The sequence below is a fragment of the Diplotaxodon limnothrissa genome, linkage group LG18 (assembly GCF_057381915.1).
Source record: "Diplotaxodon limnothrissa isolate DT_005_m linkage group LG18, D_limnothrissa_male_GT1.1, whole genome shotgun sequence".
In the NCBI taxonomy this organism is placed as follows: Eukaryota; Metazoa; Chordata; class Actinopteri; order Cichliformes; family Cichlidae; genus Diplotaxodon; species Diplotaxodon limnothrissa.
The window spans coordinates 42,165,289-42,184,069 of NC_140613.1; the positions used below are offsets into that span (position 1 = coordinate 42,165,289).

Below are 18,781 nucleotides of genomic sequence, written 5' to 3' on the forward strand. Positions count from 1 at the left end.
CGTAGCACTCGCCGCATGTCACTGGAGAGTGGCATTAGTCGAACATCCCTTCGGCGGATATTAGCTACTCACAAATGGCACCCTTACAAACTCCAGCTACTGCAGCATCTCAACGAGGATGACCCAGATCGGCCACAGAATTTGCAGAATGGGCAAAACAAAAACTGGAACAGGACCCTCAGTTCACGCAGAAGATTTTGTTCAGTGAGGCAAACTTTTATGTGAATGGTGAAGTTAACAAACAAAACCACCGCTATTGGTCTGACACTAACCCACATTGGATGGATCCCTCCAAGACTGTTGGACCAACAAAAATGATGGTTTGGTGTGGTATATGGGGCACAACGACAGTGGGTCCATTCTTCATCAATGGAAACCTCAAGGCCACTGGATATTTGAAATTGCTACATGATGATGTGTTTCCTCTTTATGCACTGAAGCTGGCACGTTCCCTGAGTTTTTCCAGCAAGATGGTGCACCACCACATTATGGGTGCAGGTCCGAGCATTCCTAGATGAACAGTTTCCTGGAAAGTGGATTGGTCGTCGTGGGCCAGTTGAATGGCCCCCAAGGTCTCCCGATCTGCCCCCTTAGACTTTTATCTTTGGGGTCATCTGAAGGCAATTGTCTATGGTGTGAAGATACGAGATGTGCAGCACCTGAAACTACGGATACTGGATGCCTGTGCTGGCATTTCTCCTGCGGTGTTGTTATCAGTGTGTGAAGAGTGGGAGAAGAGGGTTGCATTGACAATCCAACACAATGGGCAGCACATTGAACATGTTTTACAAGTGGTCAGAAACTTGTAAATAACTCATGAAAGAATAAAGTTACGTTGAAACCAAGCACACCGTTGTCTTTCTTGTGACATTACCAATAAGTCTGATGTGTCACATGGCCCTCTTCCTACTGAAAAAACAAAAGTTGTATCCAAGATGGCCGACTTCTAAATGGCCACCATGGTCACCACCCATCTTGAGGAGTTTGCCCCCTCACATATACTAATGTGCCACAAACAGGACTTTAATATCACCAACCATTCCCATGTTATTACGGTGTATCCACATAAATGGCCCACCCTGTAGTGTTGCTCTAATGATATTAGAAACAGTAAAAGCTAAATGCCATTTCTACTTTTTACTTCATTTTTATTTTATTTTTTTCAACACAAAACATATTTGGATTCTAAGAAGTAGAAGCTCATCATTTCAGGTAGGAAAAAAGGCACACAAAAAAGTTAATAAGTGACTGGTACAAGAATAAATAGGACAATATTCAGATCATAGAACATCACTCAGCATCCCTTCATGGAGTCAGTCATGCAAAAACAGGAGCCATATAAACACACACACACACACACACACACACACACACACACACACACACACACACACACACACACACACACACACACACAAATCTCTAGACTCACCAAAGACTTTGCCAAGAAAGATACTTTTGACCAAAGTGAACTGGGTGTCAGAGGCCTCAGGCAGCGTATATGTGGACACTGGATAATGGTCCAGCTGGATAATGTGGACAGAGAAAAGCAACAGTCAAGTTTAACTGATAAACTGAATCTTCTTTAAACTTTGGCAAGTTTTAAGACTCCTGTCCTTGATTTGGTGAAAAGAAGTTTGTTTAAGCTAAAAACTAGTTTTTTAATATAATTTGATGTACTTGATGTACTTTTTATAAAGAACGCCCTAAATGGGCGTTCTTAAAGTCAGCAAAGAGGCACAGAAAAGAAGATCAGACACCAGCGAGGGAGGATAAGAAGGACAGACGCAACAACATTGTCATCCCCTATGTAGCCGGTGTATCAGAGAAACTCAGGAGAGTTTTCTCCAAGCATGACATCCCAGTGTATTTCAGACCCAGCAACACGCTCAGACAGAAACTGGTTCACCCGAAAGACAAAACGCCAAAACACAGACTTAACAATGTGGTGTATGCTGTACAGTGCAGCGAGGAATGCTCAGACCTCTACATTGGAGAGACCAAACAGCCACTTCACAAGCGCATGGCACAACACAGAAGAGCCACCTCCACAGGACAAGACTCAGCAGTCCATCTGCATCTAAAGGTCAAAGGTCACTCTTTCGAGGATGCCAATGTTCACATTTTGGACAGAGAGGACAGATGGTTTGAAAGAGGAGTGAAAGAAGCATCTATGTCCACTGTGAGCGACCATCTTTGAACAGAGGCGGGGGTTTACGACACCAACTCTCTGCCATCTATAATCCAGTTTTGAGATCCCTTCCCAGACGCCTTAACGCCCACTCACATCCTGGGCCATCTGACCTCAGGAATTCGCATGATAAGGTGGGGCCAGGTTTCATAATGAGCTCACCCGAAACCCTGGCTGATTGGGACCTACACCCAGTTTCACACCTTGGCTCAGGCGATTAGAGGATCATCAAGGGTCCTTTTGTCCCTCTGTGGGGGGAAACTCCCACTAGGTTTATATCTGGGACTCTCCACCATTTGACCTTAGAACTGAAGAAGCTTCTCGGATGAGAGGTGAAACGTCTTCAAGCAACTTAAAGAAGTCCAGACGCTTTTCTTTGCAAGCTCCTTAGACTACGATGACCTGGATGACTGAGAACCTTCACAGACATACTTTTTATAATAGAATTATTCTTTCAGCAGATGTAATTTACAATTGCAACTAATTACAATTTGCAATTCAGGTGAACTCAGGGTTTAAATACATTTTTCTACTCTGACTATCAATATATCAAACTAGCACCTTTAGCAGCTTATCTCAAAGTAGTGACTTTAAGAAATATATACACTACCAGTCAAGGGTTTGGACACACATTCCTATTTAATGGTTTTCCTTTATTTTTACTACTTTCTTTTTTATTATCATGATAATAATAATAATAATTATGATAAGATATAAGAGTTGGAAGAAAATAATACAAGTGTGATTGTGAGTAGTGAGAGTGAAGTGAGCGTGACGTGTTAATGTATTCAGTCCAGGATTAATGTAATTTAGGAGACAATTATAACAATAATGATAATAATAGTTAAAGCAACATTAACTCAGTATTATCACCATCAATCATAATAATGACGATAATAATAGCCATAAGTATGACCAATGACCAGCTATGAACAATAACAGTCATGACCATGACAACAGTAACATCGTTATAAGAAGAATATAATAGCTCACAGCGGTATTCTGCTAAAATAAGCTGGAGGGATGATTCAGAGGCTTTGCCTGCAGGGTAGGAAAGGTCTTTTTCTCTTTCCTTTCATACGCCCCCCTCCTTTTTGGTAAATGGACTAGTTCGTATATAGCTCTTTTCTAAACACTCAAAGTGCTTTACTTAACTTGGTTCATTCACCCACTCACACCAGTGTTGAAGTCTTGAATGACTGGTAATAATACGACTGGTATGGAGCAGAATTCGAACCACCAGCCCTCTGTTTATTGGACAATCTGCTCTACATCCCAAGCCACTGGCACCCACTGCTCTCTTCCTTTTTGGAGTTAGGACCATAGAGCTCTGGGCTGCCCCCAGACCTGATTGGAGGGAACCCTGTGTATGGCCCCCTTTAGATTAGCCCCCAGAGCCAAAGGAGAAAGCCTGTTTATAAGTGGATCGGTGATCAGGTTAAACGGTTTTGCGTTTTTGTTTTTTGTTTGTGTACAAGGGGGAATCAAAGGTGGTTAGAGGTGATTAGGATGTGAAATGGGAGACGAGGAGAGAGGGAAAAAAATAATTAAGATATATCAGGCAGTAGCATACATTATTTTAGTGATGATAATGGACCAGTTTTTATTGAACTCAGCTGATTTCTGTTTGAGAGCAGGTGACTTTTTTTCTTAGGATATATAATCTAATAAAAGGTTCTTTCCCTGTGAAATGGACGGATGGACGGACGGATGGATGGACGGACGGATGGATGGATGGATGGACAGATGGATGGACGGATGGATGGACGGACAGATGGATGGACGGATGGATGGATGGATGGACAGATGGATGGACGGACAGATGGATGGATGATTCTTTTGAACCAATTTAAGCAAGGGGGTGAAATTCATGCTGAACAGGATTTGGTCAGCTTGGAGGAAACATTAATATTTAATATTTAAGATCTGCCCGGTCCTCCTCATCCATACAGAGTGGCAAAATAGTGGATTTCGACCAGGTTATAGAGAAGCTGAGACTTCTGAAAGCAAATCTATAACCCAAATGTTTGCTGCAAAGAGTGGGGATCCTGAAGGAGCAATAAAACATCTACATAAAGAAGAATTTTGTTGTATATTAGACATTGAAATACCTTTAATATTGCCATTTTGTCTTATAGTAGCAGCTAGACATATTTGCCTGGCACCAGTGTGAAGAGTAACGCTTTGTGTAATTAACCCATTGGTGGTGACTGTGGCCACTGGCGATGTGTAAAACGCTCTTATCCAACTGATAAATGATTCTCCAAATCCAAATTTCTTAAATATTGCAAACAGAAATTTCCAGCTTACTTTGTCAAATGCTGCATTGAGTGATACGATTAGTGCCAGTGTTACTTTTTTGATACTGTGAAAGCTGCGTTAACTTGAACATAAGCCATACTAAATATGTCTTATATTTTAGATTCCTGTAAATAGCCACCCAGCTGCAAACCCTCGGCCTTCTCTCAGCTTCATGATGTCGTCACCTGAGATGGTTTCACCTCACAGGTGAGCCTGTCAGGGTTCATTGGTGGAGTTTCTTGCCTTCTTAATGGGGTTGGGACCATCAGTCGTGTTGTGCAGCAGTCAGGTTGGTGCACAGCTGACAGCCATGTTTGACAGCTGTTAGAGTTCATATTATGGCAACAACCAATGAGCTAAGTAAAGAGAAACAACAGCCCATCATTACTGTAAGAACTGAAGGTCAGTCAGTCCAGAAAACTGCTAAAACTTTGAATGTGTCCCCAAGTGCAGTCAGAAAAACCATCAACACTACGATGAAACTGTCTGACATGAGGACGCCCCAGGAAAGGAAGACCAGGAGTCCCTCTGCTGCTGAGGATACAATCATCCGAGTCACCAGCCTCAGAAATCACAAGTTAACAGCAGCTCAGATTAGAGCCCAGATAGATGCCACACAGAGCTCCAGTAGCAGACACATCTCTACATGTTCAGAGCAGACTGTGGGAATCAGGCCTTTATGGTCAAATAGCTGCTGAGAAACCACGACTAAGGAAAAGCAACAAGTAGAGATTTGTTTGGGCCAAGAAACACAAGATGAGTCCAAATTGGAGAACTTTGATTCCACCCGCCGTGTCTTTGTGAACGATGGTCTCTACATGCATGGTTCCCACCATGAAGCATGGAGTTGATGGTTTGCTGGTGTGGGGGGCTTTACTGGTGACACTGTTGGGGATTTATTCAAAACTGAAGGCACACTGACCCAGCATGGCTACCACAGCATCCTGCAGCAACATGCCATCCCATCATGTATTGTTCAACAGGACAATGACCCCAAACACACCTGCAGGCTGTGTGAGGGCTGTTTGACCAAGAAGGAGAGTGATGGAGTGCTGCACCAGATGGTCTGGCCTCCACAGTCACCTGACATAAACCCAGTGGAGATGGTTTGGGATGAGATGGAGCGCAGAGTGAAGGCAAAGGACCAACAAGTGCTCAGCACCTCTGAACTCCTTCAAGACTGTTGGAAACTATTTGAGGTGACATGAAGCTCATGGAGAGAACGCCAAGAGTGAGCAAAGCAGGAATCAAAGCAAAGGGCGGCTGTTAGGAAGGATCTAACATATAAAACATGTTTTGAGTTGTTTCACACTTTTGTTTACTACATAATTTCATGTGTTCATTCATAGTTTTGATGCCTTCACTGAGAATCTAAAATGTAAAAAGTCATGAAAATAAAGAAAAACCGTTAAATGAGAAGCTGTGTCCAAACGTTTGATAGTGGTTAGTGTATATTTTCTAATACTAAGTTTTGAAGCAGCGTGTATCGCCAGCTAAAGAAAAATTCCTAGCTTCTGTTATTTCTATTTACACATGGAAAAAAATTTGTGAAAGCGACAAAGAACTTACACATACATATCTCAGTAACACAGGGGTAACAGCATGTAAATAATTATTCTATATAATAAGTCTTTGTTATAAATTGTGTCTTTGATGACATTCCAGCAAAAAGTGCTGCATTAAATCACTCCTAATACAAACTTAATACTCACTATTAAATATTTGCTACAGCTTCAAACTAAAAGAATTTTCAGCTGAAGACTTTTATTATTAACTTGACTGCATTTTGCAATTCATCGCGTATTGTAGTGGCAGGATTCACTAACCTGTAGCCGTATCTCCCTTAAGTTCCTAGTTATGTTGACAGAATGTGGCTGACCGTTGGCCATGTTACGATGGTCAACATCTATGGTATACGGTTCTGTGAGTCTTCCAAGGCTGTAGCGGATCTGGAGAGTGCCTGAAAACACAAAGAAATACGTACATTTCTTACAGTTCATAAATGGTAAAGGGACTGGTTCTTACATAGTGCTTTTCTACTCTGAGCATTCAAAGTGTTTTCTACAACTTGCCTCATTCATCCATTCACACAAGCACTTTTTTTCAATTGTTCTTCTACAAAGGTGCTTGCTATCTAACATTTACACCGACACTCCGATGCATCAGAGTGCCACTTGGGCTGAGTATCTCTCCCAAGTATATTTGGCATGGAGACCACCCTAGATAAAGTTTACAAAGATGAGAACACATTAAATGTATCAGATACGACACTAATAAGCCTACCATTGTGTCTGAGAACCACAGCCAAGTAGTCCTGAGTTCTGGAACTGATGTAGACAAGAATGCTGGGAGCACTGTAGGTGCTGAAGCTGAACACAAGCTCCTCCTGAGTCAGGTTGGCCTCACTTGAAACACCAACACCTGACAGACTCTTCACGTCCCTCAATGCAAAAGGTCCCCCCTCTGGCAGCAAGTCGTAACGCACCAATGTCCCCGTCTCAAAGTAGCCGCCTACATCTAAGGTATAATTAAAGAATAAAGAACATTAAAACATAGCGGAAATTCTTATTGATTATTAAATCTGAACCCATCTAATCTCAAACAGGGTGTTGGTCATACCATCAGTGCAGAAGGGTCCATCGTAAGCAGTAAGGGAACAGTCACAGGAGTAACCATTGTAATGCTCTACACACTTTCCTCCATTTCTGCAGTGCATCCTGTAGCTGTTGCAGTGGCCCTGGCAGCCTGGATTCACACCTAGAGTCCCTTTTGCCCATTCCTCCAGGTCAAAGGTCACACCATTAATCTTCAGAGCTCGCATGCAGCCCAGAAAACCCCTTTGACCACTTGAAGCACCTGGTATAGATGTAAGGCAGAATAATCCAGAACAGCATTAAGAACACCTTCAAATAACGAGTAATTCAATGTGATATGCAGATTAGCACATTACTGTTGAATGAGTTTCTTGTTTTTCGTGTGCTCCAGTCTGCAGTGGCTTCCAGCTAACGGTACAGAAATCAGAAAATAATGACATCTCATGCCCCACTTAGACTGGAGGTGCCAGGGATCGAACCTAGACAACCTACTCTACCTCCTGAGCTACAGCCACCCCAATTGAAGTCAGCAGCGAAGTCAGCACACTATACACAGTGCAGGTAGAGCACCACTTTTCCTTTCTGAGTCGCCTGACAGTTTGCCAGAATCTCTTCAAGGCAGTTTGGAAGTTTTTTTCCATTGTCTTTCCTCCCACACCCGAGTTTTTGCTTCAGCCACTGCCGTCACCACATTCCACTTGGCCTGTTAGTACCTATTGGCTGCCTCCAAAGTCCCACAGGCTAACCAAGCCCGATAGGACTCCATCTAAAGCCTGGTGGTTCCCTTCACCCCTAGTGTCCACCTCTGGTGTTCAGGGTATACCATCACAACAGGTACCAACAACCTTGTAGCTGCAGCTCAGTGCAGCAGTTTCAGCAATGCAGGTCCATTTAGACTCAGTGTCTCGTGTCTCAGAATGCTGTAGATCAGGGGTGTCCAACTCCAGGCCTCGAGGGCCGGTGTCCTGCTGGAGGGCCTGGGTCAGCACACCTGAATCAAATGATTACTTCATTACCAGGCCTCTGGAGAACTTCAAGACATGTTGCGGAGATAATTTAGCCATTTAAATCAGCTGTGTTGGTTCAAGGACATATCTAAAACCTGCAGGACACCGGCCCTCGAGACCTGGAGCTGGACACCTGTGTTGTAGATGCTCTGCTGGAGGTGGGAGCTGAAGATCTTGTGGCGTCTGCCAGGCATTCCCAGCGCACCCTCGCTATACATTTAGGTCTAGCATCCTCTCCCATCACCTGATCCAACTCACCACCCTAATATTAGCATTAGAGTAGGGTAATTAGTATAAGTACATAAGCATAATTCTGGTGATTTGATTATTATTTTGTCCATCCATCCATCCATCCATCCATCCATCTTCATCCGCTTTATCCGAGGCTGGGTCACAAGGGCAGCAGCCTAAGCAGAGAGGCCCAGACCTCCCTCGCCCCAGCCACCTCCTGCAGCTTATCCGGGGGAACACCAAGGTGTTGGGACATGCCCAGAACACCTCACCCAGGAGGCGCCCAGGAGGCATCTTTGTCAGATGCCCGAACCACCTCAGCTGGCTGATTTCAATGTGGAGCAGCAGCTGCTCTACTCTGAGCCCCTCCCGGATGGCCAAACTTCTCACCCTATCTCTAAGGGAGAGGCCAGCCACCCTTCGGAGGAAGCTCATTTCTGCCGCTTGTATCCGCGATCTCGTTCTTTCGGTCACTACCCACAGCTCGTGGCCATAAGTGAGGGTAGGGACATAGATCGACCGGTAAATTGAGAGCTTCGCTTTTACACTCAGCTCCCTCTTCACCACGACGGACCGGTGCAGCGTCCGCATTACTGCAGCCGCAGCCCCAATCCGTCTGTCGATCTCCGGCTCCCTTCTCCCATCACTCGCGAACAAGACCCCGAGATACTTGAACTCCTCCGCTTGGGGCAGGAACTCATCCCCGACCCGGAGTGGGCACGCCACCCTTTTCCGGCTGAGAACCATGGCCTCAGATTTGGAGGTGCTGATCCTCATTCCCGCTGCTTCACACTCGGCTGCGAACTGTTCCAGTGCGAGCTGGAGGCCCTCACCCGATGAAGCCAACAGAACCACATCATCTGCAAAAAGCAGAGATGAGATTCTGAGGCCACCAAAGTGAAATCCCTCCGCCATTTGGCTGCGCCTAGAAATTCTGTCCATAAAAATTATGAACAGAACCGGTGACAAAGGGCAGCCCTGGCAGAGCCCATCACCCACCGGGAACGAGTCCGACTTATTGCCGGCAATGCGAACCAAGCTCTTGCAACGGTTGTATAGGGATCGAATGGCCCGTAGCAATGGGCCAGACACCCCATACTCCCGCAACACCTCCCACAGGACACCCCGAGGGACACGGTCGAATGCCTTCTCCAAGTCCACAAAACACATGTAGACTGGTTGGACAAACTCCCATGCACCCTCAAGTATCCTTGAGAGGATAAAGAGCTGGTCCAGTGTTCCGCGACCAGGACGAAAACCGCATTGTTCCTCCTGTATCCGAGGTTCGACTAGCGGACGAACTCTCCTTTCCAGCACCCTGGCATAGACTTTCCCAAGGAAGGCAGAGGAGTGTGATTCTTCAGCCTGGTGGCTCCCTTCACCTCTGGTGTCCACCATTTGGTTCGGGGATTACCACCACGGCAGGCACCAACCACCTTGCAGCCGCAGCTCAATGCAGCAGCTTCGGCAATGGAGACGCTGAACACGGTCCATTTGGACTCAATGTCCCCAGTCTCCCTCGGAATGCTGTTGAAGCTCTGCCGGAGGTGTGCGTTGAAGATCTCGCGGACTGGGGCCTCTGCTAGACGTTCCCAGCACACCCTCACTACGCGTTTAGGTGCACCAGGTCTGTCCAGCGTCCTCCCCCGCCACCTGATCCAACTCACCACCAGGTGGTGATCAATTGACAGCTCAGCCCCTCTCTTTACCCGAGTGTCCAGAACATATGGTCGCAGGTCTGGTGATACAATTACAAAATCGATCATCGACCTGCGGCCTAGCGCGTCCTGGTGCCACGTGCACTTATGGACACTCTTATGTTCGAACAAGGTGTTCGTTATGGCCAAACTGTGATTTGCACAGAAGTCCAATAACAAAACACCGCTCGGGTTCAGATCAGGGAGGCCGTTCCTCCCAATCACGCCCCTCCAGGTCTCGCTGCCGTTACCCACGTGAGCATTGAAGTCTCCCAGCAGGACAACAGAGCACCTTCCAGCACCCCCCCTCCAGGGACTCTAAGAAGGCTGGGTACTCTGAACTGCCACTCGGCGCATAAGCGCAGATGACAGTCAGAGCCTGTTCCCCGACCCTAAGGCACAGGGAACAAACCCTCTCATCCACCGGGAAAAACCCCAACATACCGGCAGCAAGCCGAGGGGATATTAGAATACCCACCCCAGCCCACTGCCTCTCACCAGGGGCAACTCCAGACTGAGACAGAGTCCAACCCCTCTCCAGGAGGCTGGTTTCAGAGCCCAAGCCATGCGTAGAGGTGAGCCCGACTATATCTAGCCGGTACCTCTCAACCTCACGCACTAACTCAGGCTCGTTCCCCACCAGAGCGGTGATAATAATAATAATAATGGATTGGATTTATATAGCGCTTTTCAAAGCACCCAAAGCGCTTTACAATGCCACTATTCATTCACTCTCACATTCACTCACTGGTGGAGGCAGCTACGGTTGTAGCCACAGCTGCCCTGGGGCAGACTGACAGAAGCGAGGCTGCCATATCGCGCCATCGGCCCCTCTGGCCAACACCAGTAGGCGGTAGGGTAAAGTGTCTTGCCCAAGGACACAACGACCAGGACAGAGAGCCCGGGGATCGAACCGGCGACCTTCCGGTTACAGATACGCTTCCCAACCCCCTGAGCCACGGTGCTATCGGGCACGGTCGCCCCATGCCCGATAGCACCTACTCACCCTTTGGGAAATTTGTCGTCAAAGTCAGGACCATTAACATTTTTTTTATATTTGGATGATCTGCAGCCATTAATAAATTCAGACAAAAACTTAAAAGATTTTTTATAGTTCAGACTCTGATGATCACAACATAACATTTTAAAACATAAAAAAAAAAAGACCAAATATACTGAATGAAGCACACATGCTTGTTCATTGCGGTTTGAAGACATATATGAAGAAGAGTAACATACTCCTCATGAGTCCAAATGGGACCATAAACATATGTGGCACACAAGTCTTACCAACATAGAGATCACTGTAGAGCTCTGGTTTTGCATGGCCCTGTAAGGTGGTGGGCCTGACCATTCTGTGCTGTCCATTAAGTTGCAGCACTGCCTCCTTGATGTTTTTTTCAGCCTCCACACGATGCCACTGGTCATTATTTAACGGCACTGGTGAGCGGACACTGAGCTCCATCTTCTCAGTGCCAATGCCAAAAGAGAATAAAACCACTGAGTCGGCTGTGGAGTCAAACATGTCAAACATTGGAAATAGTTAAAATTTTCATCTCCTAGAGACAGATAGTAATAAACACTGATGATTAAGTTATCTCCGTTTACAGGCTACATACCACAGGCTTTTAAATCCTTATTCAAAAAGCTCTTACTTGATCCAAATGTTTTAGCTAAATATAGACCCACTTTCCTTTCATTTCAAAATGTTTTGAAAGAGACGTCACCAAACACTGACCATTTGCATTTGCAAAGGAACGGTTTATTTAATGGTTTACTTAAAGTGCATCGTAGCACAGGAGCAGCACTAGTGAAGGTTATGAATTATCTACTTATGGGTTCTAATAGCAGACTCCTCTCCATGGTTGTCCTGACAGACCTCAGTGCACAATGTTTTACTACAGAGATTAGAACTCACCACTGTGCTGGTTTGAATCATATCTATCTGATAGACTCCAATTTATCCATATAAACGGGAGTCTTCTTCACACACTTCTCCCTTAAGGCCAAAACAGAGAGAATGAGGAGGAGCTTCTTCCCCCAGGCTATTCGGGCCCTGAACCAGGTGTAGGACTGGACTCTCCCAAACACGTCACCACACGCACCACCACACATTTCCTATAATCCTATAATTCCTATAATTTATAATCCTTATCTTTATAATCTCTTCTGCTATTTGCACATTCTTTACTGTAAATTCCTAAGTTAATTTGTAAATTTTTGTAGTAAATTGTAAATATTGTAAAACTTTTCTTCTGTCATTTAATGGTCGGGCATTGTACAGCTACAAGCATTTCACCCCCATGTCATACTGTGTATGGTTGTGTGTGTGTGACAAATAAAATTTGAATTTGAATTTGAATTTGAATTTAAAAGTTATGAATGGAGTTCCACAGGGCTCCATGCTGGGACCAATATTTTTTACATTATACATGTTTCACTTAAGGAATATTATTATAAAACAACAGATATTTTAAAACGACGTTTTCAGTGGGAGAAACGTGTCGTCACTCATCAGCTGACTTCTTCAGTCTCAGCTGATCAATGAACTGACCTCACAGCCCATTGTTCATTCAGTCAGCTGGTTTCAGTCATTATGCAAATGCAGTGTTTATCAGCTGAGACTGAAGAAGTCAGCTGATGAGTCACGACACGTTTCTCCCACTGAAAACGTCCAGATGAACAGAATCAACCTTTGGGGATTATATCTTTAAAAAGGACCTAATATCTCAACTGCACATGTGCAAAGGTCTCAACAGTATTACAGTAGTACACACACACTGACCCACCTCTGAGCTCAATGTGAAGGAAGCTGGTGCTTCCCAGGATTTCTAGAAAGACTCCATGAGTAGAGGACGTCTTAAAGTAGAAAGAGATGTCAGTGCTGGTTTCATCTCTCAAAGAAGGATAGTGGAGGTAAGAGGCGGGGCTTGTAAAGGAGGCCGCATTCCGGAAGTTTGCTATAGAAAATAACCACAAGATATAAAATATATTTGTCTATGAAACAACATGAAATACGTGTGTGTGTGTGTGTGTGTGTGTGTGTGTGTGTGTGTGTGTGTGTGTGTGTGTGTGAGACTCACAGTCCCCTCGGCATCTGAGTGGCCCTATGGTTAGTTTGGCCTCAGATCCAGCTCTGCTTGTATCACCAACCACAACCTGACTGACTGGCAAGTGGTCTTTGTAGACCAACAGGCCTGAGTCCTCCTTCCTACATACACGGACACACACAGAAAGAAGACATGACAGTCAGCTCAGGATTATGTCAGCTAAAAATATTTCCTTTACTTTAGATTTGATTTTTTAAATCAATTTTGTCTAATTTGTGTTATTACATCATTCACATATACATTTAAGAAAGTACTGAAGGGCTGATCAGGGTTTGGCACAAGCTTTCATTCAAACACTGAGTGAGGATTATGAGGATTATAATCTATAGCAGGGGTCAGCAACCCTGTGGCACGCGAAGGGTTAACTGATGGCACGACCATAGCTGGGCTGGCCATGTGATTTTTCGTTTTTATGGGCCGATGGTTTTCTGTTGTTTTTTTGCTTGTTGTTTTGGGGGTTTTGTAACGTTATAAACAAGGAAAGGTGGTGAATTGGCCAGATGCTGGAAGATGTGTAAAAATAACTCAGTTATTTAGAGCTTCCACAGAGGCAGCAGGTGGATGAGGGAAGGGGAGGCAGGAGGAGCAGAGACCCGAGGTGGCCACCGGTCCGAGTATCAGGTGAACTGAACTTCAGGTAAGAAGTTATGACCTGCAGTCTATCTGGGTCAGATATAAACCAAGTTGAGGCAGAGTTTATTTTCGTTGTGCTGACTTTTTACAGTCAGTTACAATAACTCGTACTGCGTACTAGCTAGGATGACGGAGTTTCTATACAGCTGGGTGGTGCTATGATGTTACTGATAGTGAACTTTATTTTATTCATAAGGTTAGTTAGTAGAGTTGCCGACCGTCCCGTAAAAAACTGAATCGTCTCGTATTCAGAGAAAATATTACGCGTTTCATGTTGAGGTGAAAAAGAACAGTTTGTCCCGGACTTCAGCTAGAATGAAAAAGACACAAAGCTGGAGTTACTCTGTGTTTACGCTGCACAGCTGCCTCTTCTTCTCTCCCTCTCTCTCCTGTTTCTACTTCAATCATGAAACTGATCAATGATCAGCTGATCGTCTCTCTTGTTTATTTATCGCCCACTTTGCGCCAGAAAGAGGAAACCAGCAGATGTCGCGCTAAACAACAGCAGCACGTTTAAGCTTGATCAGCTGTTGTTAGAATTTATTTAATATTAATTTCTAGTATCAGCTGATGTTTGCTGGAGCCACAGCTGTAAAGCTGCTGGTCATGATGTCGGTTTGGATATGTGGTGAGAGGGAAACATGAAGATGAAACCAGGAGATGTCCTTACTGAACCATCAGAGCTGAACAGGTGATGGAGAAACAGGTTTACCTTTTAGGTGACATGAATGAGTTGAAGTTATGAACTGTTTCTGAGAGACAAATAACACCAGGATCCTTTTCTAAGGGGCGGGTCTAGCAAAGTTTTGCCAGGGGGGCAGGTAGGGCATTAACAAGGAGAGGGGGGCACAAAGATATACTTTCTTATTCTTGTTTAAATAATTATCTGAATTTTACAACCAAAGTTTTTGTCTGATGTAAAATGTATAGAAATCATACATATACCAACAAGACTGTGCATCACTGTCACAACAGCGTCTGTTAACATTGTTGTGAGGATAAACAGCATTTGCATTTTCTGTTCAGTTCATTTGCTGTTATGGATAAAAAGTCTTTTTTTGTTTCCAAACAGCTGATAACTATTCGCTGACAGCTGCCAACATCTGTGAACAAATATAATTCTGTAAAGTTTTTCTATATAGTTTGTAACTGTTAATATAGAGCGTTATTAAATGTATTGCTAATGCAGTCATATGGCACACTGACTTCTGAGGAAACTTTAGATGCACTCATCATCAGAAAGGTTGCCGACCCCTGACCTACAGGATGAAACTATAAACTCTAGTTTGTAACACGATACAGCTCAGCTGAGCGGCTGAGTGAGGGTACACTCACCAGGCACGCAGGTCTGCATCACAGTTGCAGTAGTGTTTGGAATCAGTACAGTTGTGTTCAATACCACAGGCACACTTCTGGATCCCTGGTCCTGAACCCCCCCAATAAGAATGCTTTTCATTGGCTCTTCCGAACCACCAAGTGAAAGGGACGCCATCTGGAGGTCGAACCAAACAGCTACAGTGTACTGCTACTTAAACACTTCTGAACACACGCACCATTCAAAAATATCACTTTAATGTTTACAGTATGTGTTATGATAATAATGATGGGCAGTCTGATGAACAGAGTAAACACATTCTTTATAGTGAGTGAAAAGGTCGATAATAGGCATCATCACCTGGACCGCTGAGCAGGCGGGACATTCGGCAAGCGTAGGCGACGTACTGCTCACAGTACTCTGCACTGCTGGTTACTGACAACATCTGGACACACGAGACAGACACGAGTATGCTGATTTGTCATTTGTCTGCTAAGAACATTTCTTAGTCTGTGATATTTACGGTCTGTGACGTGTGTTGGAATGAAAACCAACCGAACAGCTGGGTTCTTCTTTATTGTTTAGAGCACTGTGGACTGATTAAAGCCATCTAGTCCTGAACAGGTTCAACTGTTTAACATGACTATAAAAACCTGTGACTCAAGCAGCCAGCCCCGTACGACCAACACGATTCTGCTTATGAACCCATCGAATCGTTGGACTTCTCCCCAAAATATCTGTAACGCTGAACAGTCGATTAACAATGCTTAGAAGATGAACTTTGTTTCTACTTCAGTTTTGTGTCTGCATGTTTATTGTTAGCAAACTGTTTTGTTAAAAAACAAAAAGAGCAGTGCATGTAGGAAACGGAGTGTGTAACATTAAGTGTGTACCTGTTCCTCAGTCATATTGTAAGAAATCTGCAGCACTGCGTTGCCCTTGTCTGCACTGGATACTGACGTCTGAGGAGACAGGTCGTTCCTCAGCGTGGTCCAAACCACATCCTCTAAGAAAAACAACCGACATGTAAATATTCTCTGCTCCTTCTACATCACAGATTTACCTAAATACAATCAGTCACATGATAAACCTGAAGTAATTTGTGCTGGAATATATTCTTCATGCTGGTTTAAATAAAGATTGAATATCTTACCTGTCATGTCACAGTGGACTCTGAAGGGGGTTATAGAGCCGCTGCCATCTGGGTCTATCCAGTAGCTCCCCGAACTCTTGCCTTGGTGCTTATACTCCTCACATGATTGCTGATACAGTGCTATCAGGGGAAGCAAGGTATAGTCTGTCTGTGTGCATCCATTTTCACCATAGAGTCAGACGCAAAAGCCAAAAAGTTGGCACCAATATGACACAAGTCAGCAGCCCGTCCCAGAGCTGGAAACGTCTAGAAAAGTAACCCTGGGCACTCAGTTCAGTCACAGGAATTTACTCTACTGGCAGCCTCAACGACTGCTGCTGGTACCTTTCAGTATTGTGACTTGTGTCTGCAGCCATGTAAGGTTGCATGGAAAATATTGGTAGTAATAATAATGGTACAGTATTTGAATAAAGGGAGGAACAGTGTATTTGATGGATAAATGCAGAATGAAAGCCTTAGAACTAGATGCTAACAGGATCTGGGCGGTTGCCCTGACTGTACCACTGAGTGGGCAGAGATTAAAAAACAAAAACACTGATGTTCACAGCTACCTTCAGCCTAAAAGAATGAACTTGATAAAGAATCCGAGCATCTTTAAAAAATCTAACATTTTTCAGGGAACCTGAGCAAATAGATCATGAAATAACCAACTAACTAAAAACCAGTCTTATGATTAACATAACATTAGGATTACCATTAATTAAACAAATGCCAGAGTATAACTGCACTTACAGGTATGGCAAGTAGCTCCAGTGTAGCCAGTGCCACTGCAGTTGCAGGTGAATGCGTCCCACGTCTGAGAGCAGCGGCCGCTGTGCTCACAGTAGTTTGGAACACACCTGACATGTGTCGAGATGAAATATTATTTTACATCCATAATCCTTATTATTACTGTTGCATCATTTATGATTTATCATTATTGTCATTTCATTGACACATTTATTGAAACTGGTGAGGTTACAGTAAAGTCTGTATTTCAGGTGTAAGCACATAATCTTTCATTGCAGGGGAAACTGTAATCATGTTACACACATATTGCATAATTAAAGGGTTGAAGCTACGGGCAGCGCAATGTCTGGCTGATCAATGGAGCAAAGTTCAAGCTGGAAGGATTGCTTATATATATACAATTTAACATATATTTTCTATGATTGTTTAAGAAAGGAAATAAAGGCCGTGTGCCCTGTGCTGTGGATGTTTGCCTGGTAACAGATGACTTAGAGGGGGGTCATGCACTTAGATTAACGACACAGACACATAGCCTGTCTGGGTAAACTGATTGCAAATGTTGTGTAAGTCTAGAAAAGTGTAATAACAGGAAGCATCTGGAGGAACAGAGGAAGTAGCGGTTCCTTTTTAGAATATGTCCTCGCTGGAGTTACTGGTCATCATAAGTATAAATATCACACCCACCTATTGTCAGGGGGAGATGGAGCCTGATGTTTCGCAGAGCCCATTTTCACCACATATATGTGTTTTAATAAAATCATTTGTGTTGACCCACTATGGACTTTCAGTCGTATGTCTCTTCCTCAAAATTCGAACCGCGACACATGAAACAGCAGGAAACTCAGTGAGAACACGACTTCAACCCCTCTCCACCCTCCAGCCTGATGGAGGTCCCAACAACAATCCACTGTGCTTTTAATTCTTTATTACAATCTTAGCTTTGGACTTCTGGGATAAATACCTGTCTATAATGGCACACATATCTAGGCTGACATTTTCAAAAGTTCCAATGAAGCCCTGCTCCACCGCCTTGAGGTCCACCAGGTGATCATCTATGTGGATCATCTGCATGCAGCCCTGGAAGGAGCGCTGATGTGATCTGGTGTTAGTTTGCAGAAAATAACCTAGACAAAGACGGAGAGCAGCAAAGGCATTATTATCACCAGCAGAAGTATACTGGAATGAAGCTGGTGAGGACGGCACGGTTTAATCTCATTTAAGCAGGATTCAAAACATGCAATTATTTCAGGCACCAAAAATCGGGTCTTGAAGGTCGATGCGAGCTTCTGTGAAAATAAAGTCATTGTGCTTCAGGACAAAACAAACATCTACTTTCATTTTGTTTGATAATCAAGAAACTTGGACTAATTTTACCCACGCGGATGTAGCACGCAGTCATAGCCTGTTATTGCACGTTTTAAATTCACACTTGCATCAGTGCTGCTTTCTCACACTGTGTTTTTAGGAGAGAAGAGAAAACTTGGACACACTTGATAAAACATCAAATTACTCTGGATCATGTTTACTCCCATTTTTCAGTAATCACCTTGTTGAGTCTGTGTTTCCACAGGCGCCGCTAGTTTAGAGACGTATTCCTCATGAAGAACACAAGACAAGACAGAACATCTTCAGCCGCTAACGAGGGAAGCTTTGGTCAGAACCAGGCGGTGGAGCTTAGTGCTCATCAGCTGTCTGTAGCCCAAATCCTTCAAAGAGCAGCTTCCTCACAGCTGTTTATTCCCACGACAGTTACAGTTTACACAACACAAGCACCTCCCCATGTAAAAGCCCCCAATGGTTCTAAGACAAGGCACTGTGTG

The 18,781-nt window shown here is 44.2% G+C and overlaps 1 protein-coding gene across 2 annotated transcripts in view; it reads right to left on the reverse strand.

Moving 5' to 3' along the window:
- Positions 1-18,781, reverse strand: part of cntnap2b (contactin associated protein 2b) — a 43,213-nt gene that overhangs the window by 6,521 nt on the left and 17,911 nt on the right. The window contains exons 10-22 of one of the 2 annotated variants that reach the window (XM_085378750.1): positions 17,923-18,085; positions 16,965-17,071; positions 16,233-16,352; positions 15,973-16,085; positions 15,440-15,524; positions 15,100-15,256; positions 13,105-13,232; positions 12,799-12,981; positions 11,312-11,521; positions 7,112-7,348; positions 6,776-7,009; positions 6,319-6,452; positions 1,433-1,526 (exon numbers count right to left, since the gene is read on the reverse strand). In XM_085378750.1, the coding sequence (XP_085234876.1) occupies positions 1,433-1,526; positions 6,319-6,452; positions 6,776-7,009; positions 7,112-7,348; positions 11,312-11,521; positions 12,799-12,981; positions 13,105-13,232; positions 15,100-15,256; positions 15,440-15,524; positions 15,973-16,085; positions 16,233-16,352; positions 16,965-17,071; positions 17,923-18,085 (1,965 nt within the window). Of the gene's footprint in view, positions 1-1,432; positions 1,527-6,318; positions 6,453-6,775; positions 7,010-7,111; positions 7,349-11,311; positions 11,531-12,798; positions 12,982-13,104; positions 13,233-15,099; positions 15,257-15,439; positions 15,525-15,972; positions 16,086-16,232; positions 16,353-16,964; positions 17,072-17,922; positions 18,086-18,781 lie in introns of both variants that reach the window. The other variant, XM_085378749.1, reaches the window with a different exon arrangement.